Below are 17,831 nucleotides of genomic sequence, written 5' to 3' on the forward strand. Positions count from 1 at the left end.
CGAGGCCAGGTACTCGGGAAAGGGAGAGGAGCAAGCCTGGGAGTTATTAGCCCTCCCACAGGAATAGCGCTCACCAAAGCCAATTTTGCAGCGGCACCGAGGGGGCGTACGGACCCCCCCCCCCCCTCCAGCCCCCAGGATACATTTACTGCCGGGCCGAAAAATCCCCCGGGACTGTTAGACACGCGGTACATCCACTCATTCCCCTTACAGGCCCAAAACAAGTCCATCTGCTCCTGCAGCGGGGCTGCCGCAGATGGTCCGCATTTAAGACGCTGCGGGCTCCGCCGGGTCGGGTTACCCGCGGTCGCTGCCTGCTCCGCGGGCTTAATGGCTCGGGGAGACGGCGGTGCCGGGCAGCAGCGCGAGGGCGCCCGGCTGGGGGGAGGCCGGTGCTCTGGCCGAGCGGAGGGCAAGGGGCTCGGGGAGCGCCTTGCTGCGGGCACCCTCGCAGGGGGCCTCCGGGAGGGGAGGGCGAGACGGGGAGCTGCAGGGACGGAAGCAAGGGTTACTGCAGCAGAGGAGCCCTGCAACCTCGCGGCTGCACTGCTGCGACGAGGCGGGACAAGCGATTTATCGCCTCCCAGCCCGTCCCTTTCCGTAGCCTTAACTTCTCCGAGGTCACCTTCCCCTTTGCACCAGCCTCCGCCTTCGGTGCCGGCCGCGGTGGTGGCCCGGCCGGGAGGGACGCGGGCAGGAGGCTGAAGAGGGGCTGGGAGAGGCCAGGATGGCCACGTCCGCCCCACGCTTCCCCTGCTCCCGACCCACTGCCAGCGACCGGCCAGTGGAAGAGGAGCGGGAACCGGCTGCCTTGCAGGGAGAGCCCGGGTTTGCTCTAGATAAAATAAGAAGGGAATAAACCAGCGTTTTCCCTGTCGCTGGTGCAGGTGTTTCATCCCCAGATGGCATTTCCGCGGTCTCTGGCTGCCTCTAGCGGCAAACCGTCGGCCATGCTGGCAGGGCCGGGGACAGAGGGGACAGAGGGGACAGCGGGACACGGTGCAGGGCACAGTGCTTCTCCAGGGAAAAGGGGAGGCTGGGGGCTGCCACCTCCCACTGTCCCCACGCACGGCCACCGAGGGGGACCTGCTCCCGGGGCTCTGCCCTAAAAGCCGCTCAGGTTGCATCCAAGATGCTGAAAGCGGGAAATCTCCACCCTGCGGGAGACCCTGGCCTTGCTTCCCAAATTGCAACACAGCCCTTCCCGCCTGCAGCCAGGGAAGTGCAATTGCACCGCGGAAATCCCGGGCGCAGGAAGGAAGTGTTGAAACGCAGCCAAGCTTCGCCTCATCCCGGGCTCGCCGCCCCCGAGGAGCTCCGGGCTGGGGCCGGCACGGCCGCGCGGGCACCGCCTGGCCAGGAGGGACCCCCGTCCCCGCAGCTCGGGTGGCCACGTTGCTCAACCCGGGCAAATATTTCGGCGTGGTTTTTTTTCCCAGCATGGGGAAAAGAACCAAGTAAAGGAGGAAAGTGTGTTTTTCCTGCAGGGAAACAGCGGATTTGCAGCAAACCCTATTAAAGAAACTCCCGTCTGGCTCTGCCGCTGCCTGCAGCGAGCTCCCAGCCCGGAGGCACGACCCCGCTTCCCCCAGCATCCCGGCCCCATTCCCGCCCCGCTGTCCCCCCTCACCTTGCCCGTGGCGCCGTGCGCGACGTACCGGGCGCCCTCCTTCCGGGCGACCTCCACCAGCTTGCGGGCGATGCAGGGCCGGGCCAGCGAGGTGCCCAGCAGGTACCGGTCCTCGTAGAGAGCGTTGGCCTGCACCGCCGGCCAGATGAACTCCTCCACGAACTCCCTGCTGACGTCCTCGATGTGGACCTGCCGGTGCGGGGAGACGCCTGCGATGGGAGGGTCTCCCGCCCCGCCGGGGCTTCGGAGGTGGCATGGCAAAGGGGCCGTTCGCCGGCCAGCGCAGAGAGCTGGGGAGCTCCCATGTGGCCCGACACCTTCCCACCTTCCCAAATTTGACTATAGCTTTAAAGTGAATGGGGCAAAATCTCTCCCAGCAAAGCACTGATTTATTGCAGCAATGAACATAACGATACAAGGAGGAGGGGAGCAAGAAATCGCCTCCCCTTTCCTGCGTGGCTTCAGTGCGAAACCTCTAGAGAAGGGCTTCCTCCTTCTCGCCGGGGCGCAGGACAGCGGCTGGTGGCCGCAGGCCCCTGGGGGGTCTGGGAGCCCCCGGGAGGCTCCAGCCCCACCACGGGAGCGGGGATGCTCAGTGCCGCGTGGGCGCCCCGAGGAAGGGATGGTGTTACCTTCTTGGCCCCCAGGGCCAGCGCTTTCTTTCGCGCCTCTGCAAAGTCTTCATTTTGCCCAATGTTGGCCTGGAAGGGAGGAAAAAACAAGGCTGAGCCTGAAAGGTGGACACAAAAACACGAGCGCGAGCCCGGCACGGCACGGGCAGCTCCCGAGGAGCCTGCATTTCTGGGCTTGCTGCCACCTGCGGTGAGCAGGGGGGGGGTCACCCCCAGGAGACAGCGGATTTGGGTCATTTCTGCTTCCGCCAAGCCCCTTGGCTCCCCCGCGCGCTGCCCTCATTAGCAGAGGGTCACTTGCTGCCCGGGACAGGCTGTGCCGAGCCACCGGTGGTTACCCGCGGCACCAGCATCCCGCCCGTCACCTCCCGCGGGGGGGGCCGCGCGAGGGCTCGGCGCCGGGCTCACCAGGAACGCCACCACGTCGTAGCCCTGCTCCTTCAGCCACGCCAGGATGCAGGAGGTGTCCAGGCCCCCGCTGTAGGCGAGCACCACCGTGCCCTCGGACGCGGCCATGGCGCCTGCGGAGGCGAAGGGAATCGCGCCGCTCCGTGGTTCCTGCAGCCCAACAGACAGCACGAACCCCTGCGTGAGGAGCTCGGTGCCCCTCGCCTCCGGCCGAGGAGACCAAGGCCTCCAGGCAGCGAGACGGGGTGGCAAAGGAGGTCCCGCAGCCCCGCGCTCGGGGGTCAGCGCGCTGCAAAGAGGCGCAGAGGGAGGAATTTGGGGCCCTGGCCCGGGGGATGCTCAGCCGGGGCCAGCTGGTGCCAGGGAGACGCCAGCCCGCGTGCGGGGGGCCGCTGCGGGAAGGGGCTCTGGGCTCCCCCAGCCCCGCGGAGCTGCCCCACAGCTCCCCGGCCAGGCTGCGAAGCTGCAGGGCCCCCGTGCCGCGGTGCCAGCTGACCCTTGGCCGGGGAAGGCGAACAGCGGAGCCGGCCAAATCCCGTCCTGTCCCAGCTGCTGCCGAGTCAGCACGATCCTGCGCCTGCTTTTGCAAGCAGCGACGGCTCCGTGAGCAGCTCCCGCGGGGCCGCAGTGCCCCGGCACGACGCGTTTCGCAGCAGGGTTGTATTTACCCCCAGCCCGGCGTGGGGCCAGCGCGCCCCCGGCACAGCCTGGAGCCGGTCCCGCGCCCCAGCACCGGTGAGCCAAACCCGCTTTACTGATGCAGAGCAAAGGGGTTTGACCGCCCCAAAACCAGAGCGGCCGGCAGCGATTCGGCGCCCCAAACCTCTCGCCCTCAGGCTGGGGAACGCCTGGCTGCCCGGGGCCAGCCCTCCTGGCACAGGCGCCGCCGGAGCACCTGCGCCCGGGCTTGTGCAACTGGCATTTCCTTGCCCTCCGGCCCTCGCAGGTGTGCGCGGAGCTGGACCCTTGCCCGGGCAGCCCAGCAGTTCCCTTCTCCATGGGGCATTTACGGGAAGGCACATTTCAGTTCCTGAAAGGGGCCAGCCCAGCCGTGACGCTGCACAGGCTGCACCTTGCCGGGAAAACTCCCGCCTTTACCCCCAAACTGGGGCCCCTCTGCGTCCTGCAGCATCTCTGCTGCGGCTGCTGGCCTGGCTAAACCGCTCTGAGAACCGGCATGCTCAGTTCACGCGCCACCCGTCAGCCAGCAAGTGGGTTAGAGGAAAAGCCTCCGTTTCTGGCTGCTCAGACAAAGCCTTGATTTGCCCGTGGGAAATTCAGCACAGGGTCCCCCGGTGCCCAAAACCCGAGCTCTGGACCGAGCCGAGAGGATGCTCGCGAGCGGCAGCTCCCCGCGGTGCAGGGGCACAAGGCGCCTCGCCGCAGCGCCGCGCTCTCGCAGCCCCGGGAAGGTGCAGGGAAACGGGGCCGGGCTCCAGCATTTCCAGCTCTGGAAACGGGGCTCAGGCCAAGCCTGGCTGCCCAGGAAGGGTGAGCCCCGAAATTTCAAAGTTACACGGTAATAAATCAAAGCAAACAAAGCGCAGCTAAAGGGAAGGTCCGGGGACTTTCTCAGCCCTGATTAGTATTCTGGAGCAATTTCCTTATGAGCCGGAGCATGCTTTTTACCAGAACAGCTCTGCTCTGCCCCTGCAGGAACACGGCGCTTTCGGTTTCAAACCCAGGAAAAGTAAAAGAGGGAAGAAAAAAAAAAAAAAACAACTCAAAACTTTGGCAAGAGGCAGAAACACCTTCCGCAGCCCGACTGGAAAAGCAGCCTGTGCCCGGCCGAGCGCGGTCGCCGCGGGGCTGAGCCGGGCAGGCTGCAGCGCCGGGCTCCGGGGGTGCGTGGGCACGTTCAGCAGCACCGGGATTTGCACCTCTCCCCGGCCTCGTAACCCCGGGGGTCTCCGTGTGCCCGCTCGCCCCTCCGAAGCAGCCCGAGGTGCCAGCTGGGGTCCCGGCTTGCAGCACCCTGCCCGGGGACAGGCCGGCGGGTCCAAGCCTGGGGACCCCGCCAGGGTGGTGGCAATCGCTCGTGTCCCCCCAGGCTGGGCCAGAAGGGACCCGGCCGCATCCTGCACCTTCCCCGCGACGGCCGGGATGCTCCTGCAGGGAGCAGCAGTCACCCGCCCCTGCCCTTCCCCAGCACCCAGGGGTGGGGGGGCCCAGCGGGGGCAGAGAGGGGACAGCGGAGGGGACGGGTCCCCCCCCCGGCAAAGGGTCCCCTCCTCCCTGCGTCCAGCCGGGGCGCCCGGGCCGTGCTGGCCCCCTCCGTGCCCACCCTCCCGGCGGCGCAGCCGAGCGCGTCCTCGCTCACCCGCTGCGCGCAGGGACCCGCGACGCCCGGCCGGCCTCCGCGGTGCGGTCCGGCGCCCGCAGCATCCTCCTCCTCCTCCTCCTCCTCCTCCCTTATAGCCGGGCGCGGGCAGGCGGAGCCGCCGCAGGACTGTCCCCGCCGCGGGCACCGTCCCCAGGCGAGGCGCTGCCCTCCGCCGGGGGTGCAGCCAGCACCCTGGGGCCGCACGGAGAGGGCCGTTCCCGGCTCGCTGCGGAGAGGCGGGAGAGACGCCGGGAGTGCACGGGGATGCCTGGACTCCCCCCCCCCCGCCACCCCGAAATGGACTGGGGGGCTCAGCCCTGCAAAGGGGCCAAAAATGGGATTTCTCCAGTGTCTGTGAACTTTGAGTCCCGACTTTGGGAGCTAGTCCGTAACGCCAGGGACCCCATCGCAGGGATGGCTCGATAGCGCTGCCCCCCGCTGCATCCTGCCACCCCTCCCCAGGGCTGAGCCGGGCAGCCCTCCTCCTCCTCCTCCTCCTCCTCCTCCCTCAGCCCCAGGGGTTTCCATCCAGCTGCAGCTCTGCAGAGCAAAGAGGGCACAGCCAGAGCTACCCGATGGGTGATGCCTGGGAAACGCCGGCTCAGGAGCGCGGGGCAGCAGCTCCTGTCCCCTGCGGTGGGACTGAAACGGCTTTTGGGGAACAGCCTCCACCTGATCACGCGCGCAGAGGCCTCGTCCTGCTTCTGCTGACTACGGGCCCCGACGCCGGTGCAAGATCAGGCTTTTGCACGCTGGACATTGGCCCTTTGACATTGCCACATCCAGACAATCTCCTCTTATGGTCCAAGGCCACGCAGGGAGGTGTCCAAAGCCCGGGGATTAAGGAAAAAACAGGACTAGCATTGGGGGCAGGGGGGCAGCCCCTCCAATTGCAGGCAAATGTCAGGAAGTCCCAGCTGGCTGCTGAATGAAGCCACTTTCTTCAAACACTGCTGCTATTTATTCACAAAACACCTTTATTTGGAACAAAACCAGAAATAAATAAGTGTGCACAGAAAATGAGTGAATTAAAAAAATTTCTTTGAAGGTAAGGATATGAAAGTATTGCTACAGGGTTAATGCTGGGGGGCCCTGTGCTCTCCTGCGTTCACCCCTCTCCTCGCACCGGATGGCCGCGGGCTGTCCCCATCCCTGGCCGCCAGCACGTCCCCTCCCAGCGCCGCCGTCCGGGGGCCAAGGCCACGGCGGAGCCGTGTTTGCTCCCCGGGCTGGGGCAGGCGGCGCGAGCCACCATGGTGCAACAGCCCAGCTTGGGGCCACACAGTCTGCGGCTCAGGCTCCCTGGGGTGTCCTGCCCCCCCCCGGTGGGACGGTGGCCCTGGGCGGCAGGTCCAGCGCGCGGGCGCTTGCAGCAATGCAAACAGGGGCTGATGGAGCAGCAAGACGAGGGGGCAGGAGAAAACGCAGGATTGCTCCAGGAGCGGGAAGATTTACAGGCAAGGTGAAAACTCTTCCTGAGCCAGGTGCCCCTGCCAGAGACACGGTGAGGGGCAGGCGGACACGGATGCGGGCTGGCGAGGCTCGGGAGCTGGGTTCGGCCCCTGCCCCAAGCCCCCCCCCGGCCTGCGTCAGTAGGGGTAGGGCGAGACGGAGATGAGGATGACGAAGACGCTGCGCGCCCGCTGCCCGCCCAAAGCCAGGGCTTGCACGGCGAGGCGGTGGACGCCGGGCGCGCGAAGCGGGCGCAGGGTGGAGACGATGCCCCGGCCGCCCTCGTCCCGCAGGGCGAAGGGGGCGCCGGGCTCCCGCTCCAGCACGGTGAAGACGGTGCCGTTGCGGAGGGCGGCGCCGCGGGAGAAGGCGGCCAGGTGGATCACGTCCCGGCCGGCCGCGACGCCCCGGGGCAGCGGCAGCAGCTTGTACTGCAGCGTGGAGGGGCTGCCGGAGCCGCAGTCCGGCACGCAGCGGTGGAAACACAGCCTGCGCGGGAGCCAGCGGGTCAGCAGGAGCCAGGACGGCACCTCCCGGCCCCGGGAAACGGCCCCCGCGGCCCCCACTCACCCGGGGCTGGAGCCTCGGCGGTAGCCGGCGGGACAGGGCGCCTCCACGCACTGGGCGCCGCCGCGGGTGTTGAAGCACAGCTGGCCGGCGCCGCACCGCCTCGTGCCCTCGGCGCACTCGTCCACGTCTGCGGGGACAGGGACGGTCGAGGGGGTGGGGGGACGGGATGGGCCCTGCTGCCGGGCTCTCCCCCCCTCCCCAGAGCAGAGTCGGGGGTTCAAATCCCGGCTCGGACACCTTCCCACCCCTGCCTGGGGTCAGCGATGCAAAAGCACCCAAGCGCAGCAGGGATGCAGAAGCACCCAGGCTCGGCAGGGATGCTGGGGCGTTTAAGGGGTGCTGAGCCCAGGAGTAACCCTGGGGCTCCTCCGCAAGGAGAAAGACTCTGGGTTTGGCTGCAGCCTAGAAGACAAGGGCGCGAAATCCGGGTCCCCGCGGGGGCCGGGTTTGCACCGCGAGGCAGAGCCCGAGGGACGGGGGCGCAGGGGCGGCTCCGACTGACCGTGGCAGGTCCTGCCGTTGGGCAGCAGCCGGTACCCGGCGGGGCACGCGCACCGGTAGCTGCCCTCGCTGTTCCTGCACTCGTGCTGGCACTGGTTCAGCATCTGGCACTCGTCAAGGTCTGCGGGGAGGAGAGGGGTAAATCCACCCATCCCCTCCGGCGCCTGCCGCAGGACCCGGGACACCCTGGCTGCACGGCTGAGCCCAGGGAGACCCCAAGCCCGGGGAAGAGATGGGAGATGCAGCAGGAAAGGGAGGGGAGGGGAAATAAGGGACCTTTTGGGCACGAAGGGGTCTCGAAACCCCCTGCAAAGCCCTTCCCTCGCAGCAGCCCCCCCCTTGCCGATGCACGCTCACCGGTGCAAGCGCCGTTCCTCTTGACAAACCCTGGTGGGCAGGGGGTCGGGGTGCCGAGCCCCAGCGCGGTCCCCTCGCGGCCGACGGGGAGCCGGGCATAGAAGGACCTGCCCTGCAGGCGGCTGCTCGGCCGGAGCCGGCGCACAGGGGCTCCTGGAGGGCTGCCGCCTGCCGCGGCCGCCCCTGGCTCGCTGCAGGACTTGCCGTCCTGCAGCAGGGCTCTGCCGGGCGGGCACAGGCACGCGTAGCTGCCCGGGAGGTTGCGGCACTCGAAGGCACACGGCTGAGGAACCTGCAGGCACTCGTTCACGTCTGGTGGGGGAAAGCGCCGGCGAGTTGCAGCTGGATGGGGAAACTGAGGCCGGGAAGCGCCCAGAGCCCAGCGCCCCATGTCTGAGCACATGCCCGAGACCCTGCACGCACCCAAGCACGGCCGGCCAGCGCCCTGCGAGCGGTAGCCGCGAGGACACGTGCAGCGGTAGGTCCCGGGCGCGTTCTCGCAGACCTGGTGGTAGCGGCAGGCGTGGGACCCCTGGGTGCATTCGTCGACATCTGGGGAGCAGACGGGGGGCAGGGGGACGTCACCACGCAGGGGGCCGAGGCCGGGCCGGTGGGTGCCAAGGGCTGGCCCTATGGCTACCCCCGGGTGCCCTGCACGCTCCCATCCCACCTAGGGCGGATCGGGACAGCCGCAGCCACGCTGGGTGACCCCGCACGGACCCTCGCAGCCCCCGGCTGTGCTCATCAGGGCCCTGAGCTGTGCCGGGACCCCATCACAGGGGGACACCGTGTCCCCAGCAGCGGAGCGTTTCTTCCCCTTGCAAGGGCACGCGCCGTCATGCACTTAAGCATTTCTCGCTGGCTCGAGCAAAGGGCAAAGTCTCCGTGCTTGTTCCAGAGCTGCTCCTCTGTTGTGGCCGGGGAGAGAGGAGGCGCGGGGAGACCCCCCAGGCCTCGGCACTGCCTCCTGCCCGGCAAGACGAGGGTGCTCCCATGTCCCCTGGCCGGCCTCATGTGGGGACACGGCCCTGAAGGGGACCCTTCAGAGCCATGACCCAGCACAGCCCCCCCAGCCCACGGGAAGGGTCCGTACCGACGCAGTACAGCTGCTGAGGGCCCAGGACAAATCCTGCCGGGCACTGGTCTCCGTTCGCCCCTGGGAAGCAAACAGAGAGGGCTGAGAAATGTGTCACTGCAGGGAAGTGGCCTTTGCTGCCATCAGGTGTGCAAACAGCCGCCTGTTTGCGAGGGATCGCAGCGCCTTCGCCCCCATCCCTTAGCAATCCGGCCCCTCGTTACCTGCATCCAGCGAGGCGCTGAGCTGGAAGAGGAGCTCCTCCGAGGCCGGGTCGAAGGAGGCTTTGACTGACCTGGCCTGGACGTGCTGCACCCGGAGCGGCTGCCGGCCCAGCGCGGGGTCGTACTCGATGGTGTGGTTGCAGCGGGCACGGGCAACGAGCCCCTCCTGCGCGAAGCTCTGCACCGACTCTCCGTAGAGCTGCCCAGGTCCCGTCTGGATATAACGCTCGCCGAAATCCTGGTGAAAGAGTGGGAGGCAGGACGGATCAGGGCCTGGGGCACCCGCAGGGCTCCCGGGATGGGAGTCACCTTCCAGACCGCCCCAGTCGCGGGGGCAAGGAGGGGGCTGGCAGCGCCGGGCACCTGCAGCAGCACCACGGCCTCGGCGACGCTCTCCGGCACGGAGCCGCTGATCACGCTGTCGAGCAGCAGCGCGCCGACGGCGTCCAAGCCCTGGGCGGCGTGGGTGATGCGGAGGAGCTCCCCTGCCGGGACGGGACGCAGTGACAGGCAGCCCATGGCTTCCCCGCAAGACCTGGCTCTCCAGCCCAAGCTAAGGTTAGCAAATACCCGGCTCTTCAGCACTGATGAACTCCAGCTCCTCCGTAAAACCTCGTGTGACCCCTGGGCTCCTCCCCATGCAGCACATCCTCACCTCCACGATTGCAGGGCTCAGGGGACACCCACCACCCTGCGGCTGCCCAGGATCTCCCTGCTTGGCTCAACCCCTCCACCTCCCCCCAGCCAGCTCCAAACCCCGCCACGAAGCTCGGGACAGCGTGGGGTTGAGCCCCAGTGCCTGCAGGGACCGGTAACATGGGGTACACGAAGGCTAAGCCATCCGGGACCAGGCACAAGAGCCCCAAAACTCCTGTTTCTTCTTGCAAGGGAGGTAGTGGAGAGAGTGCCCAGCCACGTGCCTGCAACCCCCCTTTTGCTGGGCACATACTGCATGGTTTTGCCTTGCAGCACCAGCACCAGACACAGTCCCAGGAGACCCACATCTCAACTCCAACAGCACCCTAAGCCCTGGGAAATTTGGGGCGTGCCTTGTCCCCTCTCAACCGTTTCTGCACCCAGTACCTGGGGACACCAACAGCCTGGACTCCTGCTGCAGCCGTTGGCGTCTCCCAGAGCAGCTGGCGCAGATGCCCGGGGCCTCCCCAGCACCCGGCGGGTGAGCTCGGCTCCCCGTGGCCCCACGTCCCTCACCTGTAGCAAACTCCACCTGCGACTCCTGCCTGAAGGCGCCCTGGGTCAGCAGGAACCCGCTCTGGGTGTCCCCGCCAGCGTGCGCGAAGGACCAGTACACGGGGGCAATGACGGCCACCAGCACCCGCATCAGCGGTCCTGGGAGCGGGAGGAAAAGAGGCATCAACACGGAGCCAGCATCCTGCAGAGGAGGGATCAGCCATCCCCGGCAGCCCCCCAACCACCGTAATCCGTGGGGACAGAATTGGGGTGCCACTTCCAGCAAGCTCCTTGCTGCACATTTCTGCTTGTTCATTCTCCCTCTTTCCCCCAAATTTCCCCCTGACAGAGGTCAGCAGCCCTGCCCGGGCGGAGGGAAGGGGTCCGCATCACCACGTACCGACGGAGGGCGGGATGTTCCCGATGCTGCTCCACACGGCGGCCGTGCCGGCGCGAGGATCCTCCAGCACGCTGGCGTTCAGGGTCGCGACGCCGAACTCCTGGGCGTTGATGACGCCGATGAGACTGCCCCGCACCCGGCGGGGCTCTGCTGGAGCGGGGGAAACGCCGTTTCAGGAAACCTCCTTGCTGGAGCTGCAAGCAGCCGGAGCAAGGCCTGCAGCATCCCTGCCAAGGAGCGTTCACCCGGCTGCGGGCACAGCTCCCAAAACCCAGGCTTTTCTTTGCTTATCCTCCAGCAGCCGTGCGAGGGAGCGCAAGGCACCCGGCACTTCTGCCGCGCTGCCGTTTGCCCCGGCGAGCTGCTCCCCAAGGGGCAGCAGGAGCGGACGCGCCTCTGCGGCCAGCAGGACCCCCAGGAAATCAGAATTTAATCACTGGAGCAGATTCAGGAAGGCAGGGGCGAGCGCAGCTCCTGCGGGCTGCAGGCTCGCGCACAGCAGCTATTTCGGTAAAGGTTCATCTCGGCTCCGGAATCTGAACAGAGGCACCGGAGACCTTCAGCTTGGGAAGGTGAGCAATAGGAGAGATGGGAGAGTGCAAAACACGATGCAAATCAAGGGAATCGGAGCAGCCGGGGGAAGGCAGCGTCCTTTCACGCTGCCATGTGGGAGGTCTTAATGCAGCTGTAACAGGGCTGATGGAGATGTGGAGGGGATGGGGGGACCCCAGCCCCCCCCCACCCAAAAAAAGCCCCATAATCGAGACGAAGACACCCACCTCGGACAGCGAGGGAGGCGTGGGCGACGGCGGAGCCCAGGGGATTGCGAGCGAGGCAGGCGTAGCTCCCCGCGTCCTCCCGGCCCGCGGCGCCGATGAGCAGGGTGGCGTTGGGCAGCACGCGGACGCGCGGGCTCTCCTGCAGCGGGGCCCCGTCCCGCCGCCACTCCACGGAGGGGGTGGGCTCCCCCGACACCTCGCAGTGCAGCAGCACCCGCTGCCCGGCGCTCACCGCCGCCTCCCGCGGCCGCACCTGCACCCCGGGGGCACCTGGGGGGGGAACAGGGACCCTGGCAGTGCAGTGGTGCCCGAGCCATGCCGGGATGGCTCTCCCGTGCGCAGAGGGGAGAGGTCCCCGGGGACGGGGGTGACCTGTGTTTTGGCGTCCTGTAGCTGCTCAGATGGGGCCGAGGGCAGGACCGCCCGGGAGAAAGCATCTATAGCTGGTCACATCTGTGGTGCCCGTTTTGCACGACCCAAATCCCTGCTCTCATTGAACCACTTCTTCTCTGTCTCTTACCATTCCCCATTCTCCCTCCAACCCGACCCCCCTGGCAGGACACGTACCCTGACTGGTGGAAAAGGGGCATGGGCCTAAAATACCCTCTTTCCCCAAAAGGAGGGTGCAAAGAGGGCAGCACTCACTCTGCAGGACCAGGGTGACAACCTTCGCCGCCGTGCCCACCTCGTTCTCCGCCACGCAGCGGTAATGCCCCGCATCGGTGCTCTAGCAGGAGGTTAAAACACAGGCGTCAGTACAGCGGCCCGTCTCGCCCCGCGCGGGAGCGGAGAGGCACCGAAGCAGCTGCCCGCGGCCAGCTCCGTCTCTAATGCAGCACGAAACCGAGCAGAGCGCGCTGGCAGCAGTGCTGACGGCGGCAACTAACGGGGTAGAAACGCTGAAAAACAAGCAGGGAGGAAGCGGGCAAAGGCCGGCTCCCAGCAGGGACACGCTCTGCACAGGAGCACCGTCCCAGCAGAGACCTGACAGAAGTCATCTCAGCAACGGCCCACAGCTCTTCCCCTCGCCTCCGCCGCGCGAGCGAACCCGAGCGCGCCGCCGGCCCCGCTCACCGCCGTGCCGCGGATGGCCAGGGAGCCGTCGTGCAGCTGGCGCAGGCGGTGGCTGGCGGCCAGCGGGACCCCGTCCTTGCTCCAGCGGACGAGGGGCGCCGGGAGGCCCCGGGCTTCGCACTCCAGCAGGGCATCGCCCCCGAGGGGCTCCACCTGGTAGGCGCTGGGCTCCCCCCGCAAGACGGGCGCCTCTGGGGAAGGCGGAGGGGTGGGAGAGGGCCGGAGGCGGCCGAGCGCTGCAGCCGCGGGGCCGCCCCGGCCGCACGCCTACCTCGCACGCGGACGACGCTCGCGGTGCTGACGGCGCCGGCGCTGTTCTCGGCGTGGCAGACGTAGGTCCCGCCGGCCGCCTGGGTGATGGTGTCCCGCCGCAGCGTGCTCCGGCCACTCTGCCCCAAAACGCCGTCTGCAAGGCGAACAAAAAGGTGGGAAAAGGGCAGGGAGGGGAGCTGGAATGATATTGTCCCTCTGAGCTAGTGGAGGACGGGCTCTTCCTCCACACTCAGCATCCTCATCCTCCTCCGTCCCGCCGGCGCCCCCAGCCCACGGCTCCCCTGCCCGGCTCCCCACGCACCGGTGACGGGCTGGCCGTTGGCTGTCCAGGTGATCCGGGGCTCGGGGTTCCCCTTCGCGGCACAGACCAGCTCCAGCTGCTCGCCCCGGCTCAGGACGACGTCCCCGGGCAGCCGGGTGAAGGTGGGGAGGGTGTAGACGGAGAGGTGGAGCCGGCGGATGGCTTTCCCAGCCGAATTCGCTGCCATGCAGGAATAGCTCCCGGCATCCCCTTCCTGAACGGAGGAGAGGTTTAAGGAGCAAAGCGGGGAAGGGCTCGGATCCATGCCACAGAGAGGGGCAGGTCCGGCTGCCTGGGCTGCAGCTCCGCTGCCCTTTGGGTACAGCCCAGAATGTCACGGCTTGGCCACGGCCACCTCTTCCAGACCGCGCTAGCAAACCCGCGTGGGCCGGGCTGCACAGGACTGTGCAGCACCCTCCCCATCAGATATGTTTCTGAAAACAGCAAGGTTGCAGTGCTGTCAAGCAACACCAAAACCCGCTAACCCAGGCTGCGGGACCCAGCAGGGCACAGGACGACCTAGACTTTCTTTAGCCTAGCTGCCGGAGGAGCACACGGCTGAGGAGCACATGGCCAAGGAGCACATGGCCGCGCCAGCGCCAACGCTCACCTGAACGTCCCTGAGCAGCAGCTCCCCGGAGGGCAGGACGATGCCCTTGGCGCCACGGCCCCGCACTGGGGCTCCCTCTCTGCTCCAGGACACGCGGGGCTCCGGGATGCCCCGGGCCACGCAGGGCAGCAGGGCTTCGAGCCCCTCCAGCACAGCCAGCTCCGTGGGGCCAGCCTCGATGGCCGGGGGCACTGCAAGGGGGCGGGAAGGCAGAGACCAGGTGCTGCAGGGATGCTGTGCTCCCGGCTCTGTGTCCTGAGCCTCCAGCGCCTCCTCAACGCCAGCAAAGCAATGCCCGGCACAGACTGTGCCGTCAGTCCAGCTTTGGGGCAGTCCCAGGCATCATTTGCAACAGCATCTTCCCCAGGAAACCTTCAACAGGCACCGGCCAGAGCCGATACCTGGGCATGTTCAGGGGGAGAGCTGGAGGCAGACTTTGAGCTTTGCAGCTCAGGCTGTTCTTGGTATCAAATGTGGCCTCCAAACAGCAGCACAGCGACGTGGCAAGGGAACCAGCGGGGGAGAAGAGGCCTGAACACCTATGCGAAGCAACGCTTGTAGAGGGAACAGACTGACAACTACTAAACGATCAAAACCCTGCTAGGTACTAGGCCAGGAGCCAGCTGGAAGGGAGGAAGCCAGGAGAGCGAGCAGGGCACCAGGAGAGGGCTGGGGCCGTGATCGCAGCCTTACCTTGCACGATCAGCCTGGTCCTCCCCGAAGCAGTGCCCGAGGGGTTTTGAGCCACGCACAGGTAGATGCCGGCATCCTCCACGGAGGCACGCAGGAGGTGCAGCTGCCCATTGGGGAGCATTTTGAACCCAGGCCCTGCAGGGATGGGGCAGGAATGAGGGCCAGGAGAGAGCAGCCGTGCCTGTGTGCGAACGGGCCGTGCACCGGCACTGCTTTGCCTGCAGAAGAAACGTCCCAGCAGCCACCACGCGCACAGAGCGCCCTGGGTGGCATCTGGCAAGCAACGGGGCTGGTGTGGGCACCAGAGCTAACATCTCCCCTCCTGCACGTGTCCTTGGTGTCCCCGGTGCTACCCAACACCACACCAGGACACAGCTTGGTCACCCAAATCGCCACCAGGGAAAGGGGCTGGAAGGCAGCGCAGCATCACCACGACTCTGCTGCGCTCGACCAGGGACCACCAGGGCTCTGCAGGCTCCAGCTCACCTCTGGGGACACTGACGCCTTCCTTCTGCCAGGTGATCACCGGTGGAGGGACGCCGGTCGCCTCGCAGGATAACACCGCGCTGGCATTGACCATCACCATCACCATGCTGGGCAGGGGCTTCACTACGGGGGGCTCTGCAGCGGAAGATGGGGAAAACGCTGCCGGGCGTCACTGCCCTCCCTGCAGCCGCACGGCGCGTCGCAGGGGCAGCGCCGACATGCAGGGCCTCCCTCAGCCCCCAGGCTGAGCCCAGGCGCCCGAAGGTCCTGCCTTGGCATCCCCGGAGCAGCCCCGTACCGTGCACCGTGAGCAGGAGGTGTTTGCGGGCCGCGCCGGCGGCGTTCCTCGCCGTGCAGGTGTAGCGGCCGGCGTGGGCGGGCAGCACCTGCCTGATCTCCAGGGCGCCTGGGAAGACAGCGAGCAGAGGGGAGGCACGGGGACGGCGCCCCGGCCCCCCGCCGCGCCGCCCCGGCCCCCCGTACCTGTGGGCAGGACGCGGTAGCCCCCTCCGTGGCGCCCCAGCTGAGCCCCCTCCTTGCTCCACGACACCGCCGGCGGGGGCATGCCGGAGGCGTAGCAGGTGAGGACGGCGGGGGACAGCCGGGTGACAGCCACGTCCGTGAGATCATCGGCAATGGTGGGGGGCACTGGAGAGGGTGGCAAGAAAGGGAGGTGAGCTGGGCTGAGTAGCAAACGCCGGAGCAGAATCGTGGTGCCCGTGGGTGCAGTTATTCCCATTTCCCCTCTTGCCCACCCCTGTTCCCGGACCCCAGAGGGGATCCCACCAAGCAGGGAGCCAAGGTGCATCTACGTCACGCCCCGCAGAGCGAAACATCCTCGGGAAGCAGCTTTCCACGGGATCGCTGGCCCCCAGGAGCTCACCGTGGACGGCCACGAGGAAGGGCTTGCGGGCCTCGCCGGCGGCGTTGGTGGCGACGCACTCAAACCGCCCCTCGTCCTGCAGGCTGGGGCTGGCGATCAGCAGCGAGCCCAAGGGCTGCAGCCTGCGGCGGGCAGAGCGCGCGTCGGCAACGCAAACTCTCCCCGGCGGGGCGCGCGGGCCGGCCGGCGCTGCCGTACCTGTAGGCGCCGGGCGGGAGGTGCGGGTTCAGGGGGCGGCCGTTCTTCTCCCACGTCACGCGGGGCTCGGGGGACCCCGTGGCTTCGCAGGCCAGCAAGGCCGGCTGCTGCGCCACCAGGGTGAAGTTGGAGGGCCCAGGGGCGATGGCAGGAGGGACTGCGGAAGAGCACACGGAGGTCGTTAACTGGGGGGTCACCAGGCATTAATGAGCTGAGGACAACGGTGCGTTGCTGCAGGTGCACGGGTGGGTTGCAGGGAAGGTGAATGCAGGAGGGATCCAGCACAGCTAGGCTCAAAACAGCCCACCGAGTCCCGAGGAACTGGCTGGCTCTTCCACCTACCCAGGACTTGGAGGTCGAGGCCTCGTCGGTCAGACCCGGCGGGGCTGGATGCCACGCAGAGGTAGTGGCCCGAATCCTGGACCTGAACAGGGTCTATCCGCAGGGAGCCTCCCGGCAGCAGCCGCAGCCTGCCGGGGGGGGGGATTAAGCCCCGTTAGGCTTGTTGGGGTTCTCCATGTCCAGGCTGCACCCGGTGCACCCCTTCACCAGCAGCATCCCTGCTCCAGGCACGTCAAGACGCCCGTGGACACAGAGGTTGGCGTGAGCCGAGAGCCGGCTCCTACGCTGCAGAGCCTCGTACCTGGGGCTCCTGTGAAGGGGCAGGAGCTGGCCGTCCTTCCGCCACGTCACCTGGGGCACGGGCCACCCCTCCGCCTGGCAGGGCAGCACAGCCGACCCGTTCACGGGCACGCTCACCTCCTCGGGGCCTGGCTGGATCTCCGGGGCCACTGCAGCATCACCGGGGAGAGAAGGGAAATAGGTAGAAACGCAGCTCGGGGATGAAGAAATTCAGACCAGACCAGCATCCGGGGCTGGGCAGTGTCCAATTCCCCCTTTCCCATTATCCTATCTATAGGAGACCCCATAGCAACATGCATCCCTGCACAAAAGGGGGATCGAGCTAGCACATGTCCCCAGCAAAGCCAGAAACCGCGATGGTGCATTGCTCACCATGAATGTCCACCTGGAAGCGCAGGCTGGTCCTCCCCAGCGCGTTGCTGGCAGTGCAGCTGTACTCCCCACCATCCGTCACCAGCAGCGCCCGGATCTGGAGGAAGCGCCCCTCGGCCAGGACCTGCGTTCGGGCGTCCTCCTAGCAGCCCCCAGAGAGCCCCCGTCAGCAGCGCTCCTCCATCACATCCCCCCGTCGCGAGCATCCCGCATGGCGGGGCTGGCACACGGCAGGCTGCGACGGCACCTGGGCACCGCTGGCCCCGAGCGCACGTACCTGCAGGGGGGAGCCCTCCCGGTGCCACTCGATGCGGGGAGGTGGCACGGCATCCGCAGGGCACTCCAAGGTGAGCTGCCCTCCCGCTGGGGCGGTGATGCTGTGGGTCTCTCCGGCACCTGCGATGCTGGGGGGTGCTGCGGGACACGCGGGTCAGGGGACACACCGCTCTGAGCTGGGCACGTCCCCCTGGCTCGGGATGCCCCAGGCTTCATGCCCACCTCACCGGTCCCAGGAGCACCAACCATCCCACCCCATGGTGCTCGCTCCCCTTGCCCCCTGCACCTTCGGGGTGGCAGTACCTTGGGCTCTGACGTGGAAGGTCCCGCTGTCCTCCCCAGCAGGGCTGGTGGCCAGGCAAGTGTACAAGCCAGCATCGGCCACCTACCAGAGACCCCAAGATGGAAAAAAATCAAGGTGAAACCCACTGGAGGCGAAAGGAGAAGGTGGGTGGGGAGACGAGGCGAGAGGAGCCCTGAC

The 17,831-nt window shown here is 67.4% G+C and overlaps 2 protein-coding genes across 2 annotated transcripts in view; both read right to left on the reverse strand.

Moving 5' to 3' along the window:
• ASS1 (argininosuccinate synthase 1) overlaps positions 1–2,778 on the reverse strand; it is a 28,393-nt gene extending 25,615 nt beyond the window's left edge. The window contains exons 1-3 of the mRNA XM_067309030.1: positions 2,671–2,778; positions 2,263–2,331; positions 1,631–1,819 (exon numbers count right to left, since the gene is read on the reverse strand). Of these exons, the coding sequence (XP_067165131.1) occupies positions 1,631–1,819; positions 2,263–2,331; positions 2,671–2,778 (366 nt within the window). The remainder of the gene's footprint in view (positions 1–1,630; positions 1,820–2,262; positions 2,332–2,670) is intronic.
• Positions 2,779–5,947: 3,169 nt separating this feature from the next.
• The window catches only part of HMCN2 (hemicentin 2), a 56,258-nt gene continuing 44,374 nt past the window's right edge, over positions 5,948–17,831 (reverse strand). The window contains exons 53-79 of the mRNA XM_067308989.1: positions 17,654–17,735; positions 17,352–17,488; positions 17,075–17,216; positions 16,704–16,851; positions 16,403–16,530; positions 16,061–16,217; positions 15,863–15,984; positions 15,463–15,627; positions 15,278–15,385; positions 14,980–15,114; positions 14,494–14,628; positions 13,801–13,991; positions 13,191–13,404; positions 12,888–13,022; positions 12,617–12,807; positions 12,188–12,269; positions 11,543–11,812; positions 10,764–10,913; positions 10,385–10,522; positions 9,536–9,657; positions 9,173–9,410; positions 8,967–9,029; positions 8,297–8,425; positions 7,874–8,185; positions 7,518–7,637; positions 7,016–7,142; positions 5,948–6,934 (exon numbers count right to left, since the gene is read on the reverse strand). Of these exons, the coding sequence (XP_067165090.1) occupies positions 6,583–6,934; positions 7,016–7,142; positions 7,518–7,637; positions 7,874–8,185; positions 8,297–8,425; positions 8,967–9,029; positions 9,173–9,410; positions 9,536–9,657; positions 10,385–10,522; positions 10,764–10,913; positions 11,543–11,812; positions 12,188–12,269; positions 12,617–12,807; positions 12,888–13,022; positions 13,191–13,404; positions 13,801–13,991; positions 14,494–14,628; positions 14,980–15,114; positions 15,278–15,385; positions 15,463–15,627; positions 15,863–15,984; positions 16,061–16,217; positions 16,403–16,530; positions 16,704–16,851; positions 17,075–17,216; positions 17,352–17,488; positions 17,654–17,735 (4,293 nt within the window). The 3' untranslated portion in view covers positions 5,948–6,582. The remainder of the gene's footprint in view (positions 6,935–7,015; positions 7,143–7,517; positions 7,638–7,873; positions 8,186–8,296; positions 8,426–8,966; positions 9,030–9,172; positions 9,411–9,535; positions 9,658–10,384; positions 10,523–10,763; positions 10,914–11,542; positions 11,813–12,187; positions 12,270–12,616; positions 12,808–12,887; positions 13,023–13,190; positions 13,405–13,800; positions 13,992–14,493; positions 14,629–14,979; positions 15,115–15,277; positions 15,386–15,462; positions 15,628–15,862; positions 15,985–16,060; positions 16,218–16,402; positions 16,531–16,703; positions 16,852–17,074; positions 17,217–17,351; positions 17,489–17,653; positions 17,736–17,831) is intronic.

Source organism: Apteryx mantelli, chromosome 21 (assembly GCF_036417845.1).
Source record: "Apteryx mantelli isolate bAptMan1 chromosome 21, bAptMan1.hap1, whole genome shotgun sequence".
Lineage (NCBI taxonomy): Eukaryota > Metazoa > Chordata > Aves > Apterygiformes > Apterygidae > Apteryx > Apteryx mantelli.